Source organism: Heterodontus francisci, chromosome 30 (assembly GCF_036365525.1).
Source record: "Heterodontus francisci isolate sHetFra1 chromosome 30, sHetFra1.hap1, whole genome shotgun sequence".
NCBI classification, from domain to species: Eukaryota; Metazoa; Chordata; class Chondrichthyes; order Heterodontiformes; family Heterodontidae; genus Heterodontus; species Heterodontus francisci.
Window position 1 is genome coordinate 64,712,521 of NC_090400.1, and position 27,059 is coordinate 64,739,579.

The 27,059-nt window shown below is 46.8% G+C and overlaps 1 protein-coding gene across 17 annotated transcripts in view; it reads left to right on the top strand.

The window, feature by feature from the left end:
• Window positions 1-27,059, top strand: part of ncor1 (nuclear receptor corepressor 1) — a 489,622-nt gene that overhangs the window by 381,612 nt on the left and 80,951 nt on the right. For all 17 annotated transcript variants that reach the window (XM_068010846.1, XM_068010851.1, XM_068010848.1 and 14 more), the window contains 8 exons: window positions 1,983-2,120; window positions 4,194-4,359; window positions 4,762-5,249; window positions 6,737-6,868; window positions 9,456-9,631; window positions 10,971-11,191; window positions 11,968-12,111; window positions 13,977-14,051. In XM_068010846.1, coding sequence (XP_067866947.1) covers window positions 1,983-2,120; window positions 4,194-4,359; window positions 4,762-5,249; window positions 6,737-6,868; window positions 9,456-9,631; window positions 10,971-11,191; window positions 11,968-12,111; window positions 13,977-14,051 — 1,540 coding nt within the window. The remainder of the gene's footprint in view (window positions 1-1,982; window positions 2,121-4,193; window positions 4,360-4,761; window positions 5,250-6,736; window positions 6,869-9,455; window positions 9,632-10,970; window positions 11,192-11,967; window positions 12,112-13,976; window positions 14,052-27,059) is intronic.

Below are 27,059 nucleotides of genomic sequence, written 5' to 3' on the forward strand. Positions count from 1 at the left end.
GTTCATACTTGACACCTAAACGGAACCATTGTGCTGTTCTCCAAAGGGACAAGTGAGCATTCAGTCTCAGGACGCCACCAAGGTTGAAAAGACTAAAAGACAAGACTGTGTAAAAAGGGAGCAGTGGTTCAGTAGCAGCACGCTTTTACAATCATGTAGATTGTAAGAATATGAGGGAGGAAAAGGAGTTCCACTGTTAGAGCAGGATACTATTACTTAGGATGTGCTGATTTGAGTGCTCACCTCCTGAGCCTTCAAAGTGCCTCTGCCATCTACAAGGCTCAGGTCAGCTGAGTGTGCTGGAATATTCACTAATCCCTTGGTTGGGTGCAGCTGTAACAACGCAACACCATCTGGAAGAGAGCTATTTCCTTGACTTTTTCTATATCCACCACTGGCACAATGTGGCTACAGAGTGTATGACTTAAAGGAAGCACTGCAGTCACTCACCACGCTTACTTCAACAGCATTTTGCTCCCCTTCTCCTTCCAGTTCACCTCTAAATCATATTCAATCCTGACTTGGACATATATCACTGGTCCTCCTTTGTCACTGGGTCAGTATCCTGGAATTTTGTACCTAACAGCACAGTGGGAGCACCTTCACTACACAGACTGCAACAGTTCAAGGGGAAGGCCCACCACCACCATCAGCTTCTCAGGACAACTAGGGATGGACAATAAATGCCAGCGGCACCCACATCCCAAGAGCAAAGACATTTTTTTAAAAGCTGTTTCTGATTTCACCCAGTTGCAGAGCACTTGCTTTGCATCATGAAGGAGTTACTTACTTTAAGAGGATATAGTGTAGTCTCCGGTGACTAATTAGGGCACTTGGAGCTGATTAAAGCGTGAGGCAATGACTGCGTATAAACTGGAGTTTTGTGTCATAATGAGCTTTCACTTCCCAGTTTAATTGTTACAAAACAAGGTCCCAAATACCAGCAAATGAAGTTATTAAAACTACACTATTATCTGGTGCATTAGTCAGCTCTGTCACATGTACCAGTCAAACCTACGCTGGAGTCTCGCTGCCCTGAGCATGCACAGTCACAGGACAGCTGATGGCTGATATTTACAACTCCAAGGGTATTGGACATGGGGGAAAATGGCAGTTCTTTACTCAGCCACAGAGTGTTACCTGCTGGAACAATGGACGTGCAGCGGAGGAGATCTTGGACAGAGGGTTTGGCAAGGCTGTGGAGGTATTTGTCGAATATGTTGGGCAACCAAGAACCAGTGTAGGCCATCAGGCTTAGCATTAATGGAGAAGGGGGCAATGCAGAGTTTGTACAAGTTGGAGCTTGGAGGGTGGGAGTTTGGCCAGAGAGTTTGAGCAATCGCATCTGGAGATACTGGAGGCATGAGTGGTGTTTATTGAGGTCAGAGCTAGAAGATAAAACTGAGAAGCCTCAATGAAAGTAGAAAATAGAAGAAATCTTCCTTCCCCCCCCCCCCCCCCCCTGGCCTTCAAGCTAGAGAGCAAAGTCCCTGCACGTTCTGTTAATCCTGTATCAAAAAAACAGTTGGATAAATATCTGGCGCGGAAATGGAACTGAGAGTTGTTTCATTAAATATGAATCGGATATCTGCTGGGGACTATGATTCCTGAGCTGGGACAATGGAAGTGTCACTGCGCCGATATGGAACTGGTCCTAGGTGGCTAAGGTTGGCAGGTGATTAGCTGAGTATTCTAGTCTTTTGCTTCATTATCCTTCGATCCAGAGGGAAACTTTGCAGAGCCTAAAGTTAGGCGATTAAATAAATGAAGTAGAGTTCATGATGGGCAAGAGTGTACATGTACTGGTAAGATGAATGGGCTAGGCAGCTGGAGTGTTCAGGTCTTCTGTTTTAAACTGTAAAGATTCATGAAAGAAGAAGGCTGCCTATTACAGAAAGTTTCAGTCTTACTTTTCTGCAGTTAAATTCCACAAGTGGCAAGAATGTAAACTTCAACATTTGTGTTGGTTTTCTTTCCTGCAGGTCACCCTGCACATATGTCTGCCTCCGCAGCTAATGCAGAGAGGGAGAAAGAGCGTGAGAGAGAACAGAGGGAACGGGAACAGAGGGAAAGGGAGAGGTTGGCCGTGGCAACTTGTGACCTGTCTTACCTTAGAGCAGGTGAGTAATTGCATTCTAGCACTGGAAGCCCTGAATATGTGTGCTCAGCAAGCTAAAACACTTTACTTATCAGCGATAACAGCAATAAATGGAGCAGCCCAGTGCTCCTGGAGCAATTCTTGAGGTTGATATGGGGCCTGTTGAGCCAGAGTACAGTGATAGTCTGTATTCTGCTGCACTATCCCAATCCTCAATCGTTTTGTTCAATGAAAAGACTCGTGACAAACATAAAAGGGAATCTAAAACTCTTCTATTGGCATATAAAAGTAAAAGGGTGATAAAAGGGGCAGTGGGGCCAATTAGGGACCTAAAAGGGAATTTACGCAAGGAGGCAGGGGGCATGGCTGAAGTACTAAATGAGTACTTTGCATCTGTCTTTACCAAGGAAAAAGATGCTGTCCAAGTCATAGTGAAAGAGGAGGTAGTTGACACACTGGGCTAAAAATTGATAAAGAGGAGGTATTAAATAGGCTGGCTGTACTTAAAGTTAATAAGTCACCAAGACTGGATGCGATGCATCCAAGGTTACTTTGGGAAGTAAGAGTAGAAATTGCGGAGGCTCTGGCCATGGTCTTCAAATCCTCTTTAGATATAAGTGTGGTGCCAGAAGATTGGCGAATTGCAAATGTTACACTCTTGTTCAAAAGGATGTAAGGACAAGCCCAGCAACTACAGGCCAGTTAGTTTATTCTCGGTGATGGGAAAGGTTTTTGAAACAATAATTCGGGCAAGGTAAATCGTCACTTGGACAAATGTGGATTAATGAAGGAAAGCCAGCATGGATTTAAGGGCAAGTTGTCATTGAATCAAGAGAGATACAGCACTGAAACAGGCCCTTCAGCCCACCGAGTCTGTGCCGACCATCAACCAACCATTTATACTAATCCTACATTAATCCCATATTCCTACCACATGCCCACCTTCCCTCAATTCCCCTACCACCTACCTACACTAGGGGCAATTTACAACGGCCAATTTACCTATCAACCTGCAAGTCTTTGGCTGTGGGAGGAAACAGGAGCACCCGGGAAAACCCACGTGGTCACAGGGAGAACTTGCAAACTCCGCACAGGCAGTACCCAGAACTAAACCCAGGTCGCTGGAGCTGTGAGGCTGCGGTGCTAACCACTGCGCCACTGTGAGTTAACAGAGGCTTGATGAGGGTAATGTGGTTGATGTACTGCACAGGGACTTCCAAAAGGCATTTGATCAATTGCCGTATAACAGGCTTGTCAACAAAGTTAGAGCCCATGGAATAAAAGGGACAGTAGCAGCATGGATACCAAATTGGCTGAGTGACAGGAAACGTAGTAGTTGTGAGCAGTTGTTTTTCGGACTGGATGAAGGTATATAGTGGGGTCCCCCAGGGATCAGTGTGGGGACTACTGCGTTTCTTGATCTATATTAATGACCTAGACCTTGGTGTGCGGGGCACAATTTCAAAATTTGTGGGTGACACTAAACTTGTAAGTATTGTGAACTGTGACGAGGCTATTGATAAACTTCGAGGACATAGACAGACTGGTGGAATGGGCGGACAAGTGGCAGATGAAAGATGGGGAAGGAGAACAAGCACGAAGCCCCCAAGTGGAAGAAATTACAGTTTGCAGGGTCTTGGAATAGCGGCAGAGAAGTGGGAAGTGATACATTTTGGTGGGAAGAACGAGGAGGGGCAATATAAAATAAAGGATACAATTCTAAAGGGGGTGCAGGAGCAGAGGGACCTGGGGTATACGTGCACAAATCATTGAGGGTTGCAGGGAAGGTTGAGAAAGCAGTTAATAAAGCATATGGGATGCTGGGCTTTATGAATAGGGGCATAGAATCTCAACACAAGGAAGTTATGATAAATCTGTAAACCAGTGTGTCTAACCCGGGTGCACAGACCCAGTGTGTCTAACCCGGGTGCACAGACCCAGTGTGTCTAACCCGGGTGCACAGACCCAGTGTGTCTAACCCGGGTGCAATCCTTCCTTTGGCAGCAGTTGATAAAATTGTGTTTTTCTTCACTTTGTCCTTGTGTGGAGAAGGTCATTTTCAAAGGAGAAATTTTTGACTTGATTTTTCACACAGGCCCTGAACAGACCAGTAGACCAAGTAGCCATGGTTACGTCCGTTCCCCATCACCATCAGTGCGAACGCAGGAGAGCATTTTACAGCAGCGACCCAGTATATTCCAGGGAGCCAACGGCAAGGGAGTTATAACTTCGTTGGATGCAGCTACACAGTCTCGGATAATGTACGTTCAAGGGTGGCGCTTCTTAAAACAGAACAAACTTAATGCTTAAGGTTTATATTGAAGGTTTTTTATGTTTGCCCTGAGGGGAAATCACTGTCTGTGAAGCAAAGACCAGTCCTATCATCATTTTCCTCCTCATTCTCACCTCCAACTCATCTGTTCAGTAAATTTGATGAACTTTTTCAGAGATGTAATTGCACCTCTTCCCACTTCTGAAATGTTCCCTTCAGGTGAAGTCTCTAATATACAACCAATTCCTATTTATTGTAAACTGTGTCTCTGGGTTCCTCTGTCAGGAATACATCAGCTGTAGTGTCTGACACTTAGCAGTATTCCTGAGATTATTTACCCTGCATGAGTTCCGGGTGTTACATTAAAACAAAATGACATTTTTGCTCACAGGCAAGTGCCACAGGTAGCCCACTCCATGGCGCAGGGACTCTCCGCCTCCCGTTACAACACTGCAGCAGATGCCCTTGCAGCATTGGTGGATGCTGCAGCCTCTGCACCTCAGATCGAGATGACAAAGGGGAAAGAGAACAAGCACGAAGCCCCCCGAGTGGAGGAAATTACAGCTCGCAGGGTCTCGGAACAGCAGCAGAGCCTTCATCAGCATCAGGCACAGCAGCAGCCACAGACTGAACATGAGCGACGGTCAGTGCAGTCGCCGTATTCATCCTCAGCTAAGGGCCAGGCTCAGTCTGGATATCCGGACAGCATTAAAGACAAAGCACCACCCCCTAAATCTAGGTATGAGGAGGAGCTTAGGACTCGAGGCAAGACAACAATAACAGCAGCAAATTTTATAGATGTGATCATCACAAGACAGATTGCCTCTGATAAAGACAATCGAGAGCGAGGGTCTCACAGCTCAGACTCCTCCAGCAGCGGTAAGCACCTTCCTGTGGAGACCTTCTCTCTGGTAGTTGTATATAGAGTAGGGGGCAAAGCTAATCATGACAGCTTGACTCAGTTGGTAGTCATGTTACTGAATCATGGGGTTATCGGTTCAAGCCCCAGTCCAGAACTTGAGCACATAATGTCAGCCGATAATCCAGTGCAGTACTGAGGGCATTGTGTACGGCTTTGAGGTGGCGTCCTTTGCACGTAGTGCCTAGGAGCCCAATTGCTTGCTGCATTGACTCAGGTGGACATTTAAAACATACCATGACAGAATTTGAAGTTCTGTCAGAATCCTGGACAGCATTCCTCCCTGAAACAATACCACCCAAAATAGAATAACTGATCATGCAGCTTGATGTTTATGGGATCCTGCTGTGCACAAAATGTCAGTCACTTTTGCGTACATGACAAAAGAGACTGCATTGTGAGATAATTCATTACATGTGGAGTGCTTTGACATCTTTCTGGAAGATAAGATACTAGATCAATGCAAGAATTTTTAATCAGGCATTAATGGAAACTGATGGGGCCAGCGATGGGGTTGACTTAATGTTTAAATATTTTTATTTGCACTCAAGTGTTTGGGAAATCAGAGCTGTATGCATCATAGTCACCAGCAGCAGAATACTGATGTGTGAGCTTCCTGATGTTGCTCAATTATGAATCTCAAACTGTAGTCATTGCCTGACCTGGCTGGATGGGAGATTATGTAGCTATTTGTGCTTGAGCACAGGGCTTTGTCTCTATGTTCACTGGGAGAGGGGTATTAGTTGGAGCAGAAATATAACCCCGGGATGATTCCATGGTGCTCATAAATCCTAGTGGAACTCTGCTTGAATGACCTGCACAACTGGAGCTCTGGTGTCCAGATAAAGCAAGCAATATGTGCACAGCAAGTTCCCACAGAAATGAACGACTGAGTAGCGAATCTGTTTCTGCTGTATTGCATGAGGGAAAAATGTTGGCCAAAACATGTCTGCCCAGGATAAGTTCCGTCTTCCTGAGCAGCACCTCGCATTTTACTTTTGCACCCTTGTTACAAGCCGTGTGTTTAAATTGGTAGTAAGACTCGCCAGGATTTGGCCATACTGCCACACTCAGGACACCACATGGATTGCAGTGGTTCAAGAAGGCAGCTCACCACCACCTTCTCAAGGGCAAGTAATGCTGGCCTAGCCAGCAAAGTCCATATTCCATGAAAGATTATTTTTTAAAAAGCCAAATTACTGAGAAATCCCAACGTGGAGAGCAGCATCTCCCCACTCAACAACTCTGACTACTTACTACTCGAAGACTCAGGCACAGCCTGTTGAGAGTCAAATACAAAGGAGCCTGGGTGCAGGTAGAAATAGTGCTGAGGTTTAACTGGCTCCACAGGGCATTGGTAGCTGGTAGGCAAGATAGGGATGTGGCATGCAAGGTATGAGGACAGCTCAGATTAAAGGATTAACACTGGGATTTGTTTTTCTCCAAGTATCTTCCCATCGCTATGACATGCCCAGTGTGGATGCTATTGAGGTAATCAGTCCTGCAAACTCACCCATACAGTCACAGGAGAAGCCTGAGCCTGTCCAGCAGGAGATGCACAAACCTTCCCAGGGAGATGGTAAGTTGTAATCTCTTTAAATATCCCCCTTTTCTCTTTCCTCTTACAAAGTTGCCAATTGTCTATAATGAGATGAGGTCCCCACCATCACAGAAGCCAGTCTTCAGCCATAATAAAAACAAGAAATTCTGGAAATACTCCGCAGGTCTGGCAGCATCTGTGGAGAGAGAAGCAGAGTTAACGTTTCAAGTCAGTGACCCTTCATCAGAACCTCAGTCTTCAGCCAGTTTAGTTCACTTCACGTGATACCAAGAAACGGCTGAACACTCTGGATACAGCAAATGCTAAGAGCCCGAACAACATCCCAGCTGTAATAGGAAGACTTGTGCTTTCGAATTAGCACTCCTCTAGTCAAGCTGTTCCAATAAAACTATATCACTGGCATCTCCCCACAAAAAGCCCTGACCACAAAAAGCAAGACAAATCCAATCCAACCAATTATTGCCCCATCAGTCTACTCTCAATCATCAGCTAAGTGACGGAACAGGTCATCAACAGCGCTATGAAGTGGCGCTTACAAAGCAATAACTTCTCTAATGCTCAGTTTGGATTCTGCCAGGACTACACAGCTGCAGACCTTATTAGAGTCTTGGTCCAAACATGGACAAAAGAGCTGAATTCCAGAGGTGAGGTGAGCCCTTGACATCAAGGTGGCATTTAACCATTTGTAGCATCAAGGAATCCTAGCAAAATTGAAATCAATGGGAATCCGAGGTAAATCTCTGCACTTGCTGGAATTGTACCTAGCACAAAGAAAGTTTGTTGTGGTTGTTTGAGGCCAAGCATCTCAAACCCAGGACCTCACTGCAGGAGTTCCTAAGGGCAGTATCCTAGGCCCATCTATCTTCAGCTGCTTCCCTCCACCATAAGGTCAGAAGTGGAAATTCTCAATGATTGCACATTTGCAACTCCTCAGATAATGAAGCAGTCTATGTTCGCATGCAGCAAGACCTAGACATTCAGGCTTGGGTTGGTAAGTGGCAAGTAACATTCGGGCCACTAAAGTGCCAGGCAATGACATCTCTAACAAGAGAGAATCTAACAGCAACAACAACTTGTATTTATATGGCGCCTTTAACGTAATGAAATGTCTCAAGGTGCTTCACAGGAGTGTTACAAAGCAAAATTTGACACCAAGTCACATAAGGCAATATTAGGGCAGATGACCAAAAGCTTGGTCAAAGAGAGAGGTTTTAAGGAGCGCCTTAAAGGAGGATAGAGAGGTAGCCAGTTTTTTGTGGGGGGGGTGGTGGGTGTGGTTGGAATTCCAGAGCATGGGGCCCAGGTAGCTGAAGGCACGACCACCTGTGGTGGAGCGATTAAAATTAGGGAAGCTCAAAAGGTCAGAATTAGAGGAGTGCAGATATCTCGAGGGTTGTCGGGCAGGAGGAGATTACAGAGATAGGGAGGGGTGAGGCCATGGATGGATTTGAAACAAAAGATGAGAATTTTAAAACCGAGGAATTGCTTAACTGGGACCCAGTATAGGTCAGCAAACGCAAGGTTGATGGGTGAACAGGTTTTGGTGCGAGTAAGAATATAGGCAGCAGAGTTTTAGATGACCTCAAGTTTACGGAAGGTAGAAGGTGGGAGGGCGGTCAAGTCTAGAGGTAACAAAGGCATGGAGAGTTTCAGCAGAAGATGAGCCGGGAGATGTTAGAGGTGGAAAAAGGTAGTCTTAGTGACCGTGTGGATACGTGGTTGGAAGCTCATCTCTGGGTCAGAGGTGACACTAAAATTACAAACAGTCTGGTACAGCCTCAGACTCTTGCCAGGGAGGAAAACAATTAGTTCAATCTTCCCAATATTTGATTGGAGGAAATTTCTGCTCGTCCAATACTGGATGGTGAATATGCAGTCTGACAATTTAGCAACAGTGGGGGAGTCGAGAGAGGTGGTGGTGAGGTAGAGCTGGATGTTGTCACTTGATGTTGTGCTTTAGGATGATGTCACCAAGAGGCAGCATGTCGGTGAGAAATAGTGCTCTCTTGTAATCTCTCCCTCCAATATTACCAAGAGAGAAATGAAGCTGAAGAGGAAGATGATTAGGTGGAGTACCTGTATGAAATGGGAGTGAGAGAGAGCAAGAAAGTTTTATCTGAAGCATAACACTGAGAGGGGATGGAGAGATAAGAGCCAGAAAATGTGAGTTAGATGTGCAGGGTTTGTCTGTGATTACTGGGGTTGGAAGAAATGGGATCAGGAAACCATTCCCATGGAAATCAACCAGCCACCTAGTTTCTCGCTTTGTGTAATAATTCACATAGTGCAGGTAACAGAGCAACTCTATCACTCTGCACGCTGTATACAATATGTGCACTGCCATTGGCATATTTTGTCTGGCAGGCGAATCAGTGAAGCTGCATGAGGCAGCAGGGCATTTAACATGTTCTAAAGTGGTGCTTTAATTCCATGAAAATGTTAGCACTTTAATGCCAGGCTGGTCTACTTTCCTTTTAAACTATTGACTTTACTCTGATAGCTACTGAGGGAAGCTTGGACATCCATTCTTGAGCTGAATGAACAAGAAAAGATCTGAGAGGAATTTTAGCCATTTAGTATGCTGAGTGTTTATCTGTTTTTAAAGGTGAGGCTAACGCTCGAGGGTTTGATGTGCCCATGGGTCGGTACAGGATGATGCAGAAATCACCATCCCCACAGCAGCAGCCTCCATCCTCCCAGCCTGATAACGTGTATTCTTCTGTTCCTAACCCTCAAGTTTCCAAAACACACAAATTGATCACTCTCGCCGATCACATCCACGTAAGTGAGGCCTGGCAAATCTGCACGTTGATGTGGTTTTCTGTCTGAGTGTGATTGCATTATCTTAGTTTCATGAAGGCATAGAATATAAGAGTCGTGCTGTAGAATGTAGGCGCCGAGGCATAGAATATGAGCAGGGAGGTTATGCTAGAACTGTATAAAACACTAGTTGAGCCACAGCTGGAGTACTGCATGTATTTCTGGTCAACGCATAATAGGAAGGATGTGATCACACTAGAGGGTACAGAGGAGATTTGAGGATGTTCCCAGGAATGTGGAATTTTAGCTGTGAGGAAAGGTTGAATAGAGTGGGTTTTTGCTTTGGAACTGAAGAGGTTGAAGGGAGATTTAATCGAGGTCTATAAAATTATGAGGGGCCTAGAATGGATAGAAAGCCCCTATTTTCATTAGCATAGATGTCAATAACTGGAGGTGTAAATTAAAGTAATTGGCAGAAGAATTGGAGGGGAATTGAGAAATGTTTTCACCCAGAGGGTGGTGGGGTCTGGAACTCACTGCCTGAAAGGCAGAAAACCTTCACATTTTTAAAAAACACCTGGATATGCACTTGAAGTGCTGTAACGTACAGGGCTATGGACCAAGAGCTGGAAGGTAAGATTAGGCTAGATAGTTCTTCTTTGGGTGGCACAGGCACGATGGGCCGAATGGTCTCCTTCTGAGCAGTAAATTTTCTATGTTTCTGTAACTGCCTGACCAACATCTAGCTACTGTTTAATCTACAGTGGATGTTGGTTGGCCGGTCAGCGTGCGGGTGGACTGGTGTGTGTGTGTGTGTGTGTGTGTGTGCTGGGGGTGCGGGGAGGAGTCGGTTGAGGCATATTGTTGGGGAGGGGGGCTGTCGGTCAGGGTGTGTGTGGTGGGGAGGCATGGTCGGGGCATGCATGGCGGGGGCGGGAGTCGATCGGGGTGCGTGTGTTTGGGGTGGGGGGAGTCAGTTGTGGCGTGTGTGTGGAGGGAGTCGATCGAGGCGTGTGTGTGTATGGGGGGTCTTGGTTGGGGCGTGCATTGGGGGGGAGTCAGTTGTGTGTGTGTGGGGGAAGGGTCAGTCGTGGCGTGTGTGGGGAGGGTGGAGGGGGGGGTGGGAGAGTCGGTCGGGACATGCATGGGGAGGTTGGTCGGGGCATGTCTGAGGTGGGGGTCGGTCGATGGGCATGCATATGTGGTTCCGACGGTCAGTCTACACAACGATCGGTCGGAACAACCAACAACCATGGAAAATCCACAGAGCCACTCACTCATTCTGTGATTTTTGCATCCTGTGAACCATTGGCATATGTGCTGGAGATTTTGGTTCTTCATTGACTTTCCTTTTTTTTAGCACATTATTACACAGGACTTTGCCCGAAACCAGCCCAGCAGCCCATCATCACAGCAGCCTCCAGTGTCCACATTCCAAACATCCCCGGTGGTCTCTAACCGAGGGAAGGTTTCAACTCATTACAGCACAGACTCTCAGCTGCAGACTACTCAAACTGCCCTTCATCAGAGGCCACCATCCAGGGTCTCCCCTGAGAACCCAACGGAAAAGAGCAGAGGAAGGTAAGCAAGGAGTTGAGATGATAAACCCTGTGAACCATTACTCTGAAAGTCAATGTGCATGCGAGCTTAAAAATGCATATCTCTTGTTAGAATATTTGGAAAATAAAGTGAGCACGAGTTCCAGCTAATCATGCAAGGAGGATAGAAATTAACAGCAGGAATCTGTGCTCTGCCGATATTGTGTGGCTGAAGGATCATTCAGTATTATGTTGCCTTTTCCTTCTATTATAATTGCTTCCAACTCTTGTGTGCCGTTAGGAGACATTGATTCCAGCCCCTGATCACCATGTGATGACCCAAACAGCAGCAATGGTGATCTGCATATGAACAGGTCCCATTGTTGGTTTCAGACAGATATTCGAGGATTCCAGTTCCTAGTTCAGGCTGCAGTGCCAAATGATGCACAAGTACTCTGCTTAGTTAGAGTGCTTATTGCATGCTTGTCTTATTAAACACTGACCTGCCATTGTATATTTATCATTTATAGGAGATCTGCATTAAGCTGATCAACTTGGAGCTGAAGATTCAGCAACTGTGTACACAGTATAGAACAAATGGAACTGTTGCTTTATCAATAGAATTAAACTAAAGCTGAATCTCAGTGATGCATAATTTGCTTAGGTGCCAGGATTTGACATATGCATGCAGTCTGCCTTTCTGTTGTATAAAACCATGTTGGCAGCAGTTAGGGGCAGACTACTAATTTGCCTCTGTACCGAGATGCCATCGGGTCTGTTAAGACTAATGGAAATGAATCTTTTCCTTATCACGTGCAGGCCTGGGAAATCCCCAGAACGAAGCCATGTTTCATCAGAACCATATGAGCCTATCTCACCTCCCCAGGTCCCTGCCAATCTAGAGAAGCAGGAGAGTGTCGTACAACCTGCTCAGCGAAGGGAGGCAGAGCCCACTGAACAGAGGTAAGTGAGAGTTTGGAAACTAGACATACCAGGCTGTCTAACCCTTTCCTTACAGCTATATAAATTACAACAGGAAAATCCATGCACATTTGTTCTAACTGGGGCTTAGAATAGGATTATTCTTCTTCTGCCTCCTTGTTTCGAGAGACAATGGGTAAGTGCCTGGAGGTGGTCAGTGGTTTGTGGAGCAGCGCCTGGAGTGGCTATAAAGGCCAATTCTAGAGTGGCTATAAAGGCCAATTCTAGAGTGGCTATAAAGGCCAATTCTAGAGTGACAGGCTCTTCCACAGGTGCTGCAGATAAAATTGGTTGTCGGGGCTGTTACATAGTTGGCTTTCTCCTTGCGCTTCTGTCTTTTTTCCTGCCAACTGCTAAGTCTCTGCGACTCGCCACTCTTTAGCCCCGCCTTTACGGCTGTCTGCGAGCTCTGACGGTCACTGGCAACTGACTCCCACGACTTGTGGTCAATGTCACAGGACTTCATGTCACGTTTTCAGCCGTCTTTAAAACGGAGACATGGACGGCGGGTGGGTCTGATACCAGTGACGAGCTCGCTGCACAACGCATCCTTGGGGATCCTGCCATCTTCCATGCGGCTCACATGGTCAAGCCATCTCAAGTGCCGCTGGTTCAGTAGGGTGTATATGCCGGGGATGTTGGCCACCTCGAGGACTTCTGCGTTGGAGATACGGTCCTGCCACCTGATGCCAAGTATTCTCCGGAGGCAGTGAAGATGGAATGAGTTGAGACGTCGCTCTTGGCTGACATACATTGTCCAGGCCTCACTGCCGTAGAACAAGGTACTGAGGACACAGGCTTGAAACACTCGAACTTTTGTGTTCTCGTCAGTGCACCATTTTCCCACACTCTCTTGGCCAGTCTGGACATAGCAGCAGATGCCTTTCCCATGCGCTTGTTGATTTCTGCATCGAGAGACAGGTTACTGGTGATAGTTGAACCTAGGTAGGTGAACTCTTGAACCACTTCCAGAGCGTGGTCACCAATATTGATGGATGGAGCATTTCTGACGTCCTGTCCCATGATAGAGTTTGAATTTCAGATGTTAGCCATTCTATTGTGGGCTTAATGGGCTGACTGAAGTCACACTGTACTGTGGAACATGCAAATTCAAAATGCAACTTGTAGTAAGATTTCTTAGATAATTTTTGGCTCTTATTTTTCACTGCATTTCCGTCTGTCTTGCAGCTTCTACATTTGCATTTGTTTCTAATGCTTTTTTAAGTGTTGATCCATCTTGTTCTGCATCTGTCCACCTATCTTTGTTTATCACAATTGCCCAATAACTGCATTTCTGTTGCTCGTGTTTTCTGCACACCTGTTTTTCTGTCTTTGCATGCTTTCTCACTGGCATGTTCTGTAACTGTCTTGTTCTTCCTGTCTGCGCTCACACACTCTGTCTCTCTCTTTCAAAGCTGCATATTGTATTTGGTACAACTGTTAATCCAGATATTGTTTGGGATTGTTGTTAGAATTAAGTATCTCCAGTAGGCTTAGTGTATCATAGAATCATAGAAAGTTAACGGCACAGAAAGAGGCCACTTAGCCCATCGTGTCTGTGCCAGCCGAAAAACATTTGTATAGATGAGATATTAAGCTACAGTGGGTTCTGCATCTGCATACCCTGGTACAGGGGTAAATTATTTGATGCAATGTCTGACTATAGAAACTGTTTGACTCCTTTGAGGACTGAGGTCAAGGTAATCTACAAATTATAAACTTTCGTAAAACAGTGAGCTTTGAACACTTTCAAATGTTGTCGGGCTTTGTTTCTTGATAGTAATGTGTGCCGTTGACCACAGTCTTTTCTATGTTTAATTTTGATCTGTCACCTTTCCCTCCTACAGACTGCCTCCAAGTAATGAATGGCTCCCGATGCCTTTGCTTGTCCGAAGAGGTCGTGCCCCAGATTCTGCTGCAAGGTACTGACTACTTAAACCGCCCAAGTGTGAACTAATAACACAAATGCGAAGAGCTTTAAAGTGTGTGAAGGCAGTACTGCCTCAGTGATGGATTCTGATCCTCTGCAAATCCTTACACTCACATTGCACACTGGAGAGGGCCATCACTGGACAACATATGGGCAGAGAAGCTGCAGGGAATTGTTCCTTCCTCAGTGTTTGACTTTGCCAATACCTAGGAAGTGGCCTAGCATGCCACTCAATTGTATCAAACCGCTATGAAAGTGTCCAAGAAGAATAAAAGTGGACGGACCACCCAGCATTGACACAGGCACACCCTGCCCAGTCGACCCTGCAAAGTCCTGCTCACTCACATCTGGGGAGAGCTGTCCCACAGACAAGTCAAGCGACAGCCTGACAACATCATACTCACAGAATCATATCTTACAGCCAATGTCCCAGCCTCCTCCATCACCATTACAACAATAATATACAAAAAAGCTTAATTTGCAATTCCAGTGAAAATAAAGGGTATGATCCAGAACACACAACAGTCTAATAAAAGCTCTCATCTGTGGGCATGGCCTGTCTGCAAGGACATCACACGTCAAGTACAACAGGAGCTTGTGGCTTGCAGGTTTTTCCATAGTTTGCAAAAGCAGTTCCCCTAGATTCCCAGTGCCATAGCATGCAGTGGCACACAAATCAGCTATTATTTGGCCACACAGCTGATTTTTTTTTTTAGGTCCTATTTGTCCCACAGGCTCCTTTTTATGTTGTGGACCTATGCGACATTTTACCACGAAGCTGATGTGCTGGATCATACGTAGAAAAGGCTGCAGTAACCCGTTCCTGTCACTCGATGTTGTCTAGTGATGAATCTACAGTCCGGGGTGAGCTGTCACTCTCTGATCTCTCACCCTCCGTCCTCATGCTTTTATTTTAACTTTATGCTGCCTTGTTCTGAACTATCCTACCAGAGGCAATGGTTTCTTTGGATCTACTCTGTAGAAAACTTTTTATCATTTGAAACACCTCGATTAGATAACCCCTCAATCTTGGAAACTCGAGAACAAGCTAAGTTTATGCAAATCGTCCTTAGAATTTAACCCTTTATACCCAGTACCACCCTGGTGAACTTGCACTGCATCTCCTCCAATGTCAATTCAATGTGTCCTTCCTGAGATGCAGTGCCCTTTATTTTTTGTCATAGTCATAGAGTCACTTACAGCACAGAAAGAGGCCATTCGGCCCATCGAGTCCATGCCGGCTCTCCACGGAGCTGTGCTGTAAGTACCACTCCTGGCTCGATCCTCGTAGCCCTGCAAGTCTATTTTGCTCAGGTGGCCATCCAATTTCCTCTTGAAGCCCTTGAGCGTCTCCGCTTCCACCAGCCTCGTGGGCAGCAAGTTCCAGGTCATTATCACCCGCTGTGTAAAAGAGTGCTTCCTCACATTCCCACTGCATCTTTTGCCCAAAACTTTCAATCTGTGTCCCCTCGTCCTTGTACCATTTGTTAATGGGAAGTTTTTCCTTGTCTAACTTATCCAAGCCTGTCACAATCTTGTAACTTCTATTAAATCTCCCCTCAATCTCCTTTGTTCCAAGGAGAACAAACCCAGCTTTTCCAACCTAACCTTATAACTAAAATCCTCCATCCCTGGAACTATTCTGGTAAATCTCCTCTGCACCCTCTCAAGGACCCTCACATCCTTCCTAAAGTGTGGTGACCAGAACTGGATACAATACTCCAGTTGGGACCTAACAGCTTTATAAAGATTCAGCTTAACTTCCCTTCTTTTGTACTCTATGCCTCTATTTATGAAGCCCAAGATCCCATGTGCTTCACTAACCATGCTCTCCATATGCCCTGCTACCTTCAAAGATCGATGCACATGCACTCCTAAGTCTCTCTGTTCCTGCACACTCTTGAGAACTCTGCCATTAAGTCTATATTGCCTCTCCCTATTCCTGCTGCCAAAGTACATCACTTCACACTTATCGGTATTAAATTCCATCTGCCACCTCTGTACCCATTCAACTAGCCTATCTGTGTCCTGTTGCAGGCAGTTCATATCATCCACACCTCCAAGTTTGGTGTCATCAGCAAATTTTAAGATTCTACTCTGTATTCCAAGATCCAAGTCATTCATGTACAGCAAAAAAAGCAGTGGTCCCAGCACTGACCCTTGGGAAGCACCGCTGTCTACCATCCTCCAGTCTGAAAAGCAAACATTTACTACGACCCGCTGTCTTCTGCCCATAAGCCAATTTTTTATCTAATTGGACACTGACCCTCCTATTCCATGAACTTCAGTTTTCTTAACCAGCCGTTTATGTGGTACCTTATCAAATGCTTTCTTAAAATCCACATCAACAACATCCACTGCATTCCCTTCATCAACCTTTTCTTTCTTCATCAAAAAATTCAGTTAGTCAAGAATGATCTGCCTTTTACTAATCCATGCTGACTATCCTTAATTACCTCAAACATCTCTAAGTGTCCATTGATATTTTCCCTGGTTAGAGTTTTTAAAACCTTACCCACCAGTGAACATACGAATTAGGAGCAGAAGTAGGCCATTCGGCCCCTCTGATGTTAAACTAACTCTCCTGTCTTGCTAGCTCTGTCCTCTCACCCTTTCTTGAATAAGGGTGTCACATTTGCCATTCTCCCATCCTCTGGCACCTTCCCCATATCCAGAGAAGATTGCAAGCCCTTCTGGACCAGGTGACTTATCTACCCGAAGCATAGCCAGCCTTTTTAGTACCTTCCCCCCCACCCCTCTCAATTTTTATCCTATCCATTGCCTCTACTGTCTCTGCTTCTGACATTTTGTCAGCCTCCATTTCCTTAGTGAAAATTGATGCAAAGTACTCATTAAGTATATTAGCCTTGCCCTGCGCCTCTCAGCATATATTACCCCCTCTATCCCAAATAGGCCCCACTCTTCCTCTTACTACTTGCTTACTATTTACAGGCCGGTACAAGATCTTTTGGGTTACTTTTCTGTTGATTGCCAATCTATTCTCATATTCTCTCTTTGCCAGTCTTATTTTCCTCTTCACCTCCCCTCTCAACTTACTGTATTTGGCCTGGTTTTCACTTGATGAGTTCACCTGACATGCTTCATACACATTTTTTTGTTTCATCATCATCTCTATCTCCCTCATCATCCAAGGAGCCCTGTTCTTGGTTCCCCTACCTTTCAACATTGTTGGAGTATTGCTAGCCTGTACCTGAAGCATCCCTTCCTTAAAGATAGCCCATTGTTCCAATACAGCTCTTCCTGTCAGTCTTTGGCTCCACGCTACCCTGGCTAGATTCCTTCTCATTGCATTGAAATTAACCCTCTTCCAAACTAGACATTCTACCTTATTTTGTCCCTTGCTTTTCTGTATTACAGTCTAAGCCTGATGATACAATGATCACTCTTAACCAGGTAATCCCCACAGACGCTTGGTCCATTTGGCCCACCTCATTTCCCAGCAACAAAACCAGCAATATCTCAATGCATCTTTTCTAGTTGGACTGAGAACATACTAATCAAGGAAGTTTCAAAGAACAAACAAAGAACAGTCCAGCACAGGAACAGGCCATCCGGCCCTCCAAGCCTGCGCCAATCTTGATGCCTGCCTAAACTAAAACCTTCTGCACTTCCGGGATCCGTATCCCTCTATTCCCATCCTATTCATGTATTTGTCCAGATGCCTCTTAAACGTCTCTATGGTACCTGCTTCCACCACCTCCCCCGACAACAAGTTCCAGGCACTCACCACCCTCTGGGTAAAGAACTTGCCTCGCACATCCCCTCTAAACTTTGCCCCTCTCACCGTAAACCTATGTCCCCTAGTAAGGTACAAGTTAATCCCTTTTTTGTTTCGGAGGACCGGGGACTGCTGGGTAGGGGAAAACTATTTATTTGGGCAGTTTTAAAATCTTTGTCTTTTGCGAGGAGCAGCCTTGATAGAACGGGGTGCGGAGCGGACTTTCAGCTGAGCGGTCAATTTCAGTAAGGTACAAGTTAATCCCTTTTTTGTTTCGGAGGACCGGGGACTGCTGGGTAGGGGAAAACTATTTATTTGGGCAGTTTTAAAATCTTTGTCTTTTGCGAGGAGCAGCCTTGATAGAACGGGGTGCGGAGCGGACTTTCAGCTGAGCGGTCAATTTCAGTAAGGTACAAGTTAATCCCTTTTTTGTTTCGGAGGACCGGGGACTGCTGGGTAGGGGAAAACTATTTATTTGGGCAGTGGCAGTACCCGAGACACTACACGTGTAGTGTCTCCCACCCACCCTCCTCCTCTAACCAAAAAAAAAGGACTCTAGGGTGTTGATAAGGTAAGCTTTTTATTTAAAACTTCAGTCCGTCGGATTGCTAAGCGAACAAGTTTTGACCTTTTTTTTCGTTTGGTTTTTCAGTAGATTTATTGGGAATCTAGAATAGTGGGAATGGAGGTAAAGGCAGTTGTATGTTCCTCCTGCAGAATGTGGGAGGTAGGGGTCGCCAAGAGTGTCCCTGCTGACTGCATCTGCGGGAAGTGCACCCAACTCCAGCTCCTCGCAGACCGCGTTCGGGAACTGGAGCTGGAGCTGGATGAACTTCGGATCATTCGGGAGGCGGAGGGGATTATTGACAGGAGTTATAGGGAGGCAGTCACACCTCAGGTAAAAGAAGTAGGTAGATGGGTTACCGTCAGGGGAAGGAAAGGGAACCAGCAGGCAGTGCAGGGATCCCCTGTGGCCGTTTCCCTCAACAACAGGTATACCGTTTTGGATACTGTTGAGGGGGACGACTTACCAGGGGTAAGCAATGGGGTGCAGGTCTCTGGCACAGAGTCTGTCCCTGTTGCTCAGAAGGGAAAAGGGAAGAGGAGCAGAGCATTAGTCATTGGGGACTCCATAGTTAGGGGAACAGATAGGAGGTTCTGTGGGAACGAGAGAGACTCACGGTTGGTGTGTTGCCTCCCAGGTGCCAGGGTACGTGATGTCTCCGATCGTGTTTTTGGGATCCTTAAGGGGGAGGGGGAGCACCCCCAAGTCGTGGTCCACATAGGCACCAACGACATAGGTAGGAAGAGAGATGGGGATTTAAGGCAGAAATTCAGGGAGCTAGGGTGGAAGCTTAGAGCGAGAGCAACCAGAGTTGTTATCTCTGGGTTGTTGCCTGTGCCACGTGCTAGCGAAGAGAGGAATAGGGAGAGAGAGGAGTTGAACACGTGGCTGCAGGGATGGTGTAGGAGGGAGGGTTTTGGTTTCCTGGATAATTGGGGCTCTTTCTGGGGTAGGTGGGACCTCTACAAACAGGATGGTCTTCACCTGAACCAGAGGGGTACCAATATCCTGGGGGGGAGATTTGTTAGTGCTCTTCGGGGGGGTTTAAACTAAATCAGCAGGGGAATGGGAACCTAAATTGCAGTGCCAGTGTACAGGCTGTTGAGAGTAGTGAGGTAGGGGATAAGGTTACAGGGACGCAAGAGGGCACTGGCAAGCAAGAACTTGGTTTAAAGTGTGTCTACTTCAACGCCAGGAGCATCCGGAATAAGGTGGGTGAGCTTGCAGCATGGGTTGGTACCTGGGATCCTGATGTTGTGGCCATTTCGGAGACATGGGTAGAGCAGGGGCAGGAATGGATGTTGCAGGTTCCGGGATTTAGATGTTTCAGAAAGAACAGAGAAGAGGGTAAAAGAGGGGGGGGTGTGGCATTGTTAATCAAGGAAAGTATTACAGCGGCAGAAAGGACGTTTGAGGACTCGTCTACTGAGGTAGTATGGGCCGAGGTTAGAAACAGGAGAGGAGAGGTCACCCTGTTGGGAGTTTTCTATAGACCTCCGAATAGTTCCAGAGATGTAGAGGAAAGGATAGCGAAGATGATTCTCGACAGGAGCGAGAGTAACAGGGTAGTGGTTATGGGGGACTTTAACTTTCCAAATATTGACTGGAAATACTATAGTTCGAGTACTTTAGATGGGTCTGTTTTTGTCCAGTGTGTGCAGGAGGGTTTTCTGACACAGTATGTGGACAGGCCAACCAGGGGCGATGCCACATTGGATTTGGTACTGGGTAATGAACCCGGCCAGGTGTTTGATTTAGATGTAGGTGAGCACTTTGGCGATAGTGATCACAATTCGGTTAGGTTTACCTTAGCGATGGGCAGGGACAGGTATATACCGCAGGGCAAGAATTATAGCTGGGGGAAAGGAAATTATGACGCGATTAGGCAAGATTTAGGATGTGTAGGATGGGGAAGGAAACTGCAGGGGATGGGCACAAACGAAATGTGGAGCTTATTCAAGGAGCAGCTAATGCGTGTCCTTGATAAGTATGTACCGGTCAGGCAGGGAGGAAGTTGTCGAGCAAGGGAGCCGTGGTTTACTCAAGAAGTTGAAGCGCTTGTCAAGAGGAAGAGGGCGGCTTATGTTAGGATGAGACGTGAAGGCTCAGTTAGGGCGCTTGAGAGTTACAAGCTAGCCAGGAAGGATCTAAAGGGAGGGCTAAGAAGAGCAAGGAGAGGACACGAGAAGTCATTGGCGGATAGGATCAAAGAAAACCCTAAGGCTTTCTATAGGTATATCAGGAATAAACGAATGATAAGAGTTAGAACAGGGCCAATCAAGGATAGTAGTGGGAAGTTGTGTGTGGAATCAGAGGAGATAGGGGAAGCGTTAAATGAATATTTTTCGTCAGTATTTACAGTAGAGAAAGAAAATGTTGCCGAGGAGATTACTGAGATACAGCCTACTAGGCTAGATGGGATTGAGATTCACAAGGAGGAGGTGTTAGCAATTTTGGAAAGAGTGAAAATAGATAAGTCCCCTGGGCCAGATGGGATTTATCCTAGGATTCTCTGGGAAGCCAGGGAGGAGATTGCAGAGCCGTTGTTGTTGATCTTCAAGTCGTCATTGTCGACAGGAGTAGTGCCGGAGGACTGGAGGATAGCAAATGTTGTCCCCTTGTTCAAGAAGGGGAGTAGAGACAGCCCTGGTAATTATAGACCTGTGAGCCTTACTTCGGTTGTGGGTAAAATGTTGGAAAAGGTTATAAGAGACAGGATTTATAATCATCTTGAAAAGAATAAGTTCATTTGCGATAGTCAGCACGGTTTTGTGAAAGGTAGGTCGTGCCTCACAAACCTTATTGAGTTTTTCGAGAAGGTGACCAAACAGGTGGATGAGGGTAAAGCCGTGGATGTGGTGTATTCTTTCTTTTCTTTTGGGCCTCCTTATCTCGAGAGACAATGGATACGCGCCTGGAGGTGGTCAGTGGTTTGTGAAGCAGCGCCTGGAGTGGCTATAAAGGCCAATTCTGGAGTGACAGGCTCTTCCACAGGTGCTGCAGAGAAATTTGTTTGTTGGGGCTGTTGCACAGTTGGCTCTCCCCTTGCGCCTCTGTCTTTTTTCCTGCCAACTACTAAGTCTCTTCGACTCGCCACAATTTAGCCCTGTCTTTATGGCTGCCCGCCAGCTCTGGCGAATGCTGGCAACTGACTCCCACGACTTGTGATCAATGTCACACGATTTCATGTCGCGTTTGCAGACGTCTTTATAACGGAGACATGGACGGCCGGTGGGTCTGATACCAGTGGCGAGCTCGCTGTACAATGTGTCTTTGGGGATCCTGCCATCTTCCATGCGGCTCACATGGCCAAGCCATCTCAAGCGCCGCTGACTCAGTAGTGTGTATAAGCTGGGGATGTTGGCCGCTTCAAGGACTTCTGTGTTGGAGATATAGTCCTGCCACCTGATGCCAAGTATTCTCCGAAGGCAGCGAAGATGGAATGAATTGAGACGTCGCTCTTGGCTGGCATACGTTGTCCAGGCCTCGCTGCCGTAGAGCAAGGTACTGAGGACACAGGCCTGATACACTCGGACTTTTGTGTTCCGTGTCAGTGCGCCATTTTCCCACACTCTCTTGGCCAGTCTGAACATAGCAGTGGAAGCCTTACCCATGCGCTTGTTGATTTCTGCATCTAGAGACAGGTTACTGGTGATAGTTGAGCCTAGGTAGGTGAACTCTTGAACCACTTCCAGAGCGTGGTCGCCAATATTGATGGATGGAGCATTTCTGACATCCTGCCCCATGATGTTCGTTTTCTTGAGGCTGATGGTTAGGCCAAATTCATTGCAGGCAGACGCAAACCTGTCGATGAGACTCTGCAGGCATTCTTCAGTGTGAGATGTTAAAGCAGCATCGTCAGCAAAGAGGAGTTCTCTGATGAGGACTTTCCGTACTTTGGACTTCGCTCTTAGACGGGCAAGGTTGAACAACCTGCCCCCTGATCTTGTGTGGAGGAAAATTCCTTCTTCAGAGGATTTGAACGCATGTGAAAGCAGCAGGGAGAAGAAAATCCCAAAAAGTGTGGGTGCGAGAACACAGCCCTGTTTCACACCACTCAGGATAGGAAAGGGCTCTGATGAGGAGCCACCATGTTGAATTGTGCCTTTCATATTGTCATGGAATGAGGTGATGATACTTAGTAGCTTTGGTGGACATCCGATCTTTTCTAGTAGTCTGAAGAGACCACGTCTGCTGACGAGGTCAAAGGCTTTGGTGAGATCAATGAAAGCAATGTAGAGGGGCATCTGTTGTTCACGGCATTTCTCCTGTATCTGACGAAGGGAGAACAGCATGTCAATAGTCGATCTCTCTGCACGAAAGCCACACTGTGCCTCAGGGTAGACGCGCTCGGCCAGCTTCTGGAGCCTGTTCAGAGCGACTCGAGCAAAGACTTTCCCCACTATGCTGAGCAGGGAGATTCCACGGTAGTTGTTGCAGTCACCGCGGTCACCTTTGTTTTTATAGAGGGTGATGATGTTGGCATCGCGCATGTCCTGGGGTACTGCTCCCTCGTCCCAGCACAGGCATAGCAGTTCATGTAGTGCTGAGAGTATAGCAGGCTTGGCACTCTTGATTATTTCAGGGGTAATGCTGTCCTTCCCAGGGGCTTTTCCGCTGGCTAGGGAATCAATGGCATCACTGAGTTCCGATTTGGTTGGCTGTATGTCCAGCTCATCCATGACTGGTAGAGGCTGGGCTGCATTGAGGGCAGTCTCAGTGACAGCATTCTCCCTGGAGTACAGTTCTAGGTAGTGCTCAACCCAGCGGTCCATCTGTTTGCGTTGGTCAGTGATTATGTCCCCCGATTTAGATTTGAGGGGGGTGATCTTCTTGATGGTTGGCCCAAGAGCTCTCTTCATGCCATCATACATTCCTCTGATGTTTCCGGTGTCTGAGGCCAGCTGAATATGACTGCATAGGTGTTGCCAGTAGTCGTTTGCGCAACGCCTAGCTGTTCTTTGTGCAGTACTTCTGGCTGCTTTAAGTGCTGCGGATGTTAAATCGCTGGGGGCTTTCTTGTAGTTCAAAAGTGCAATGCGCTTAGCGGCTATGACAGGTTCCAGCTCTTCATTATGAGATTGAAACCAGTCTGCATTTCTCTTCGCACTTTTGCCGTAGGTGGTCAAAGCTGACTCATAGATGGCGTCTCTGATGTGGGCCCACTTGGTCTCAGCATCCCCTGTGGGAGTGTTTTGAAGGGCTGTTACAAGTGAATTTAGAAATTTTTGTAACAGCTGTGGGTGAGAAATTCTGCTCGTGTTGATGCGCGGGTGGCCCTTCTGCTTGGAATGATGCAACTTCTTTGGTCTGAGTCTAACCTTGCTGCACACCAGGGAGTGGTCGGTGTCGCAGTCCGCACTGTGGAAGCTGCGTGTGATTTGAACACTGTTTAAGGCGGCTCGCCTTGTGACAATGAGGTCTAGCTGGTGCCAACGACGTGATCTTGGGTGCCTCCATGAAACCTGGTGACAGGGTTTAGTGTGAAAGAACGAGTTGGTGATGCAGAGGTTATGATAGGTACACAACTCAAGCAGTCTCTGCCCGTTCTCATTCATCCTTCCAACGCCATAGCGCCCAAGGCAGGAGGGCCATGAGTCATGGTCGGCCCCAACCCTGGCATTAAAGTCCCCCAGCAGGAATAGGTGTTCGGTGTTGGGGATGCTGCTAATGATGTTATGGAGTTGTTCATAGAACTGGTCTTTAGCTTCAGGTGCGGAACAGAGTGTTGGAGCATAGATGCTGAGTAGGTGTACTGGACCAGAGGTGGTGAGCAGTCGGATGGACAGTATGCGTTCCGAGCCATTTGAGGGAGGCTCTATCATGCTGAGCAAGGAGTTTCTGATGGCGAAGCCCACTCCATGCTGTCTTGGTTCTTCAGGATCCCTGCCCTGCCAGAAGAAGGTGTAGTCTTGCTCTGCTAGAGAGCCACTCGCGGGGAGGCGAGTCTCCTGAAGTGCTGCAATGTCCACATTGAGTCTACTGAGCTCGTTGTTAATGATGGCGGTCTTCCGAGAATCGTTGATTTGTGTAAGGTCTTCCGACAGGCCAGGACACATAGTTCTGACGTTCCAGCTTGCAAAGCGAAGGGCTGGTACCTTCTTTCCTTTTTTCATGTTGTTTGGTGCGGTGTGTCAGTCCACCTTTCGGGCAATGACCCTGAGCTCCAAGCACCCATTGAAGCAGGCAGACTGTGGCGGGACAGAACCTTATTGACCGGGGGCTGCCCGGTTTGAGGCGGGCGGTAGCTGTCCAGTGAGGTGCAATGACCTCTCCCACCGACAAAGGCAACCCGTGGCGCCCAGTTTCTACGCCAATTTATCTGGACTTATAACCCGTAACTGCTGCCTTCCGTGTTGTTTCAGTCGCTGTGAGGCAACTATGGAGTGACCTCTCCATGGCGCATGCCTGGGCAAATTTATGGAGGTTGAGAGTTGCCCAGTCGTCAAAACCCCCCTCTCGGCCTTTCTGGTGGGGTCCAAAGGAGTGCAGGACACGACGTTTGGCACCAGTATGGCTGCAGGAACTGCCGGAAACATGCCAAAGGTGACACATGACCGCCTACGGGGTTCCGCTCCGGATTTTCTGTTAGGGTTTACTCTATATGTATATACACTCTGGTGTATATGGATTTCAGTAAGGCGTTTGATAAGGTTCCCCACGGTAGGCTATTGCAGAAAATACGCAAGTATGGGGTTGAAGGTGATTTAGAGCTTTGGATCAGAAATTGGCTAGCTGAAAGAAGACAGAGGGTGGTGGTTGATGGCAAATGTTCATCCTGGAGTTTAGTTACTAGTGGTGTACCGCAAGGTTCTGTTTTGGGGCCACTGCTGTTTGTCATTTTTATAAACGACCTGGATGAGGGTGTAGAAGGGTGGGTTAGTAAATTTGCGGATGACACGAAGGTCGGTGGAGTTGTGGATAGTGTCGAAGGGTGTTGTAGGGTACAGAGGGACATAGATAGGCTGCAGAGCTGGGCTGAGAGATGGCAAATGGAGTTTAATGCGGAGAAGTGTGATGTGATTCACTTTGGAAGGAGTAACAGCAATGCAGAGTACTGGGCTAATGGGAAGATTCTTGGTAGTGTAGATGAGCAGAGAGATCTTGGTATCCAGGTACATAAATCCCTGAAAGTTGCTACCCAGGTTAATAGGGCTGTTAAGAAGGCATATGGTGTGTTAGCCTTTATTAGTAGGGGGATCGAGTTTCAGAGCCACGGGGTCATGATGCAGCTGTACAAAACTCTGGTGAGGCCGCACCTGGAGTATTGCGTGCAGTTCTGTTCACCGCATTATAGGAAGGATGTCGAAGCTTTGGAAAGGGTGCAGAGGAGATTTACTAGGATGTTGCCTGGTATGGAAGGAAGGTCTTACGAGGAAAGGCTGAGGGACTTGGGGTTGTTTTCGTTAGAGAGAAGGAGGAGGAGAGGTGACTTAATAGAGACATACAAGATAATCAGAGGGTTAGATAGGGTGGATAGTGAGAGTCTTTTTCCTCGGATGAGGATGGCAAACACGAGGGGACATAGCTTTAAGTTGAGGGGTGAAAGATATAGGACAGATGTCAGAGGTAGTTGCTTTACGCAGAGAGTAGTAGGGGCGTGGAACGCCCTGCCTGCAACAGTAGTAGACTCGCCAACTTTAAGGGCATTTAAGTGGTCATTGGATAGACATATGGATGTAAATGGAATATGGTAGGTCAGATGATCGGCGCAACATCGAGGGCTGAAGGGCCTGTACTGCGCTGTAATATTCTAATTCTAAAACTGACTCTTCCACCCTGGGAAAAAGCTTCTGACTATCCACTCTGTCCATGCTACTTATAACTTTGTAAACCTCTATCATGTCGCCCCTCCACCTCCGTCGTTCCAGTAAAAACAATCCGGGTTTTTCCAACCTCTCCTCATCGCTAATACCCTCCAGACCAGGCAACATCCTGGTAAACCTCTTCTATACCCTCTTCAAAGCCTCCACGTTCTTCTGGTAGTGTGGCGTTCAGAATTCTACAATATTCTAAGTGTGGCCGAACTAAAGTTCTGTACAGCTGCAGCATGACTTGCCAATTTTTATACTCTATGCCCCAACCGATGAAGGCAAGCATGCCAAATGCCTTCTTGACTACCTTATCCACCTGCGTTGCCACTTTCAGTGACCTGTGGACCTGTATACCCAGATCTCTCTGCCTGTCAATACTCCTAAGGGTTCTGCCATTTACTGTATACTTCCCACCTGCATTAGACCTTCCAAAATGCATTACCTCACATTTGTCCGGATTAAACACCATCTGCCATTTCTCCACCCAAGTCTCCAACCGATCTATATCCTGCTGTATCCTCTGACAATCCTCATCACTGTCCGCAACTCCACCAACCTTTGTGTCGTCCGCAAACTTACTAATCAGACCAGCTACATTTTCCTCCAAATCATTTATATATACTACAAAGAGCAAAGGTCCCAGCACTTATCCCTGCGGAACACCACTAGTCACATCCTTCCATTCAGAAAAGCACCCATCCACTGTTATCCTCTGTCTTCTATGACTGAGCTAGTTCTGTATCCATCTTGTCAGCTCCCCTCTGATCCCATGTGACTTCACCTTTTGTATCAGTCTGCCATGAGGGACTTTGTCAAAGGCTTTACTGAAGTCCATATAGAAAACATCCACTGCCCTTCCTTCATCAATCATCTTTGTCACTT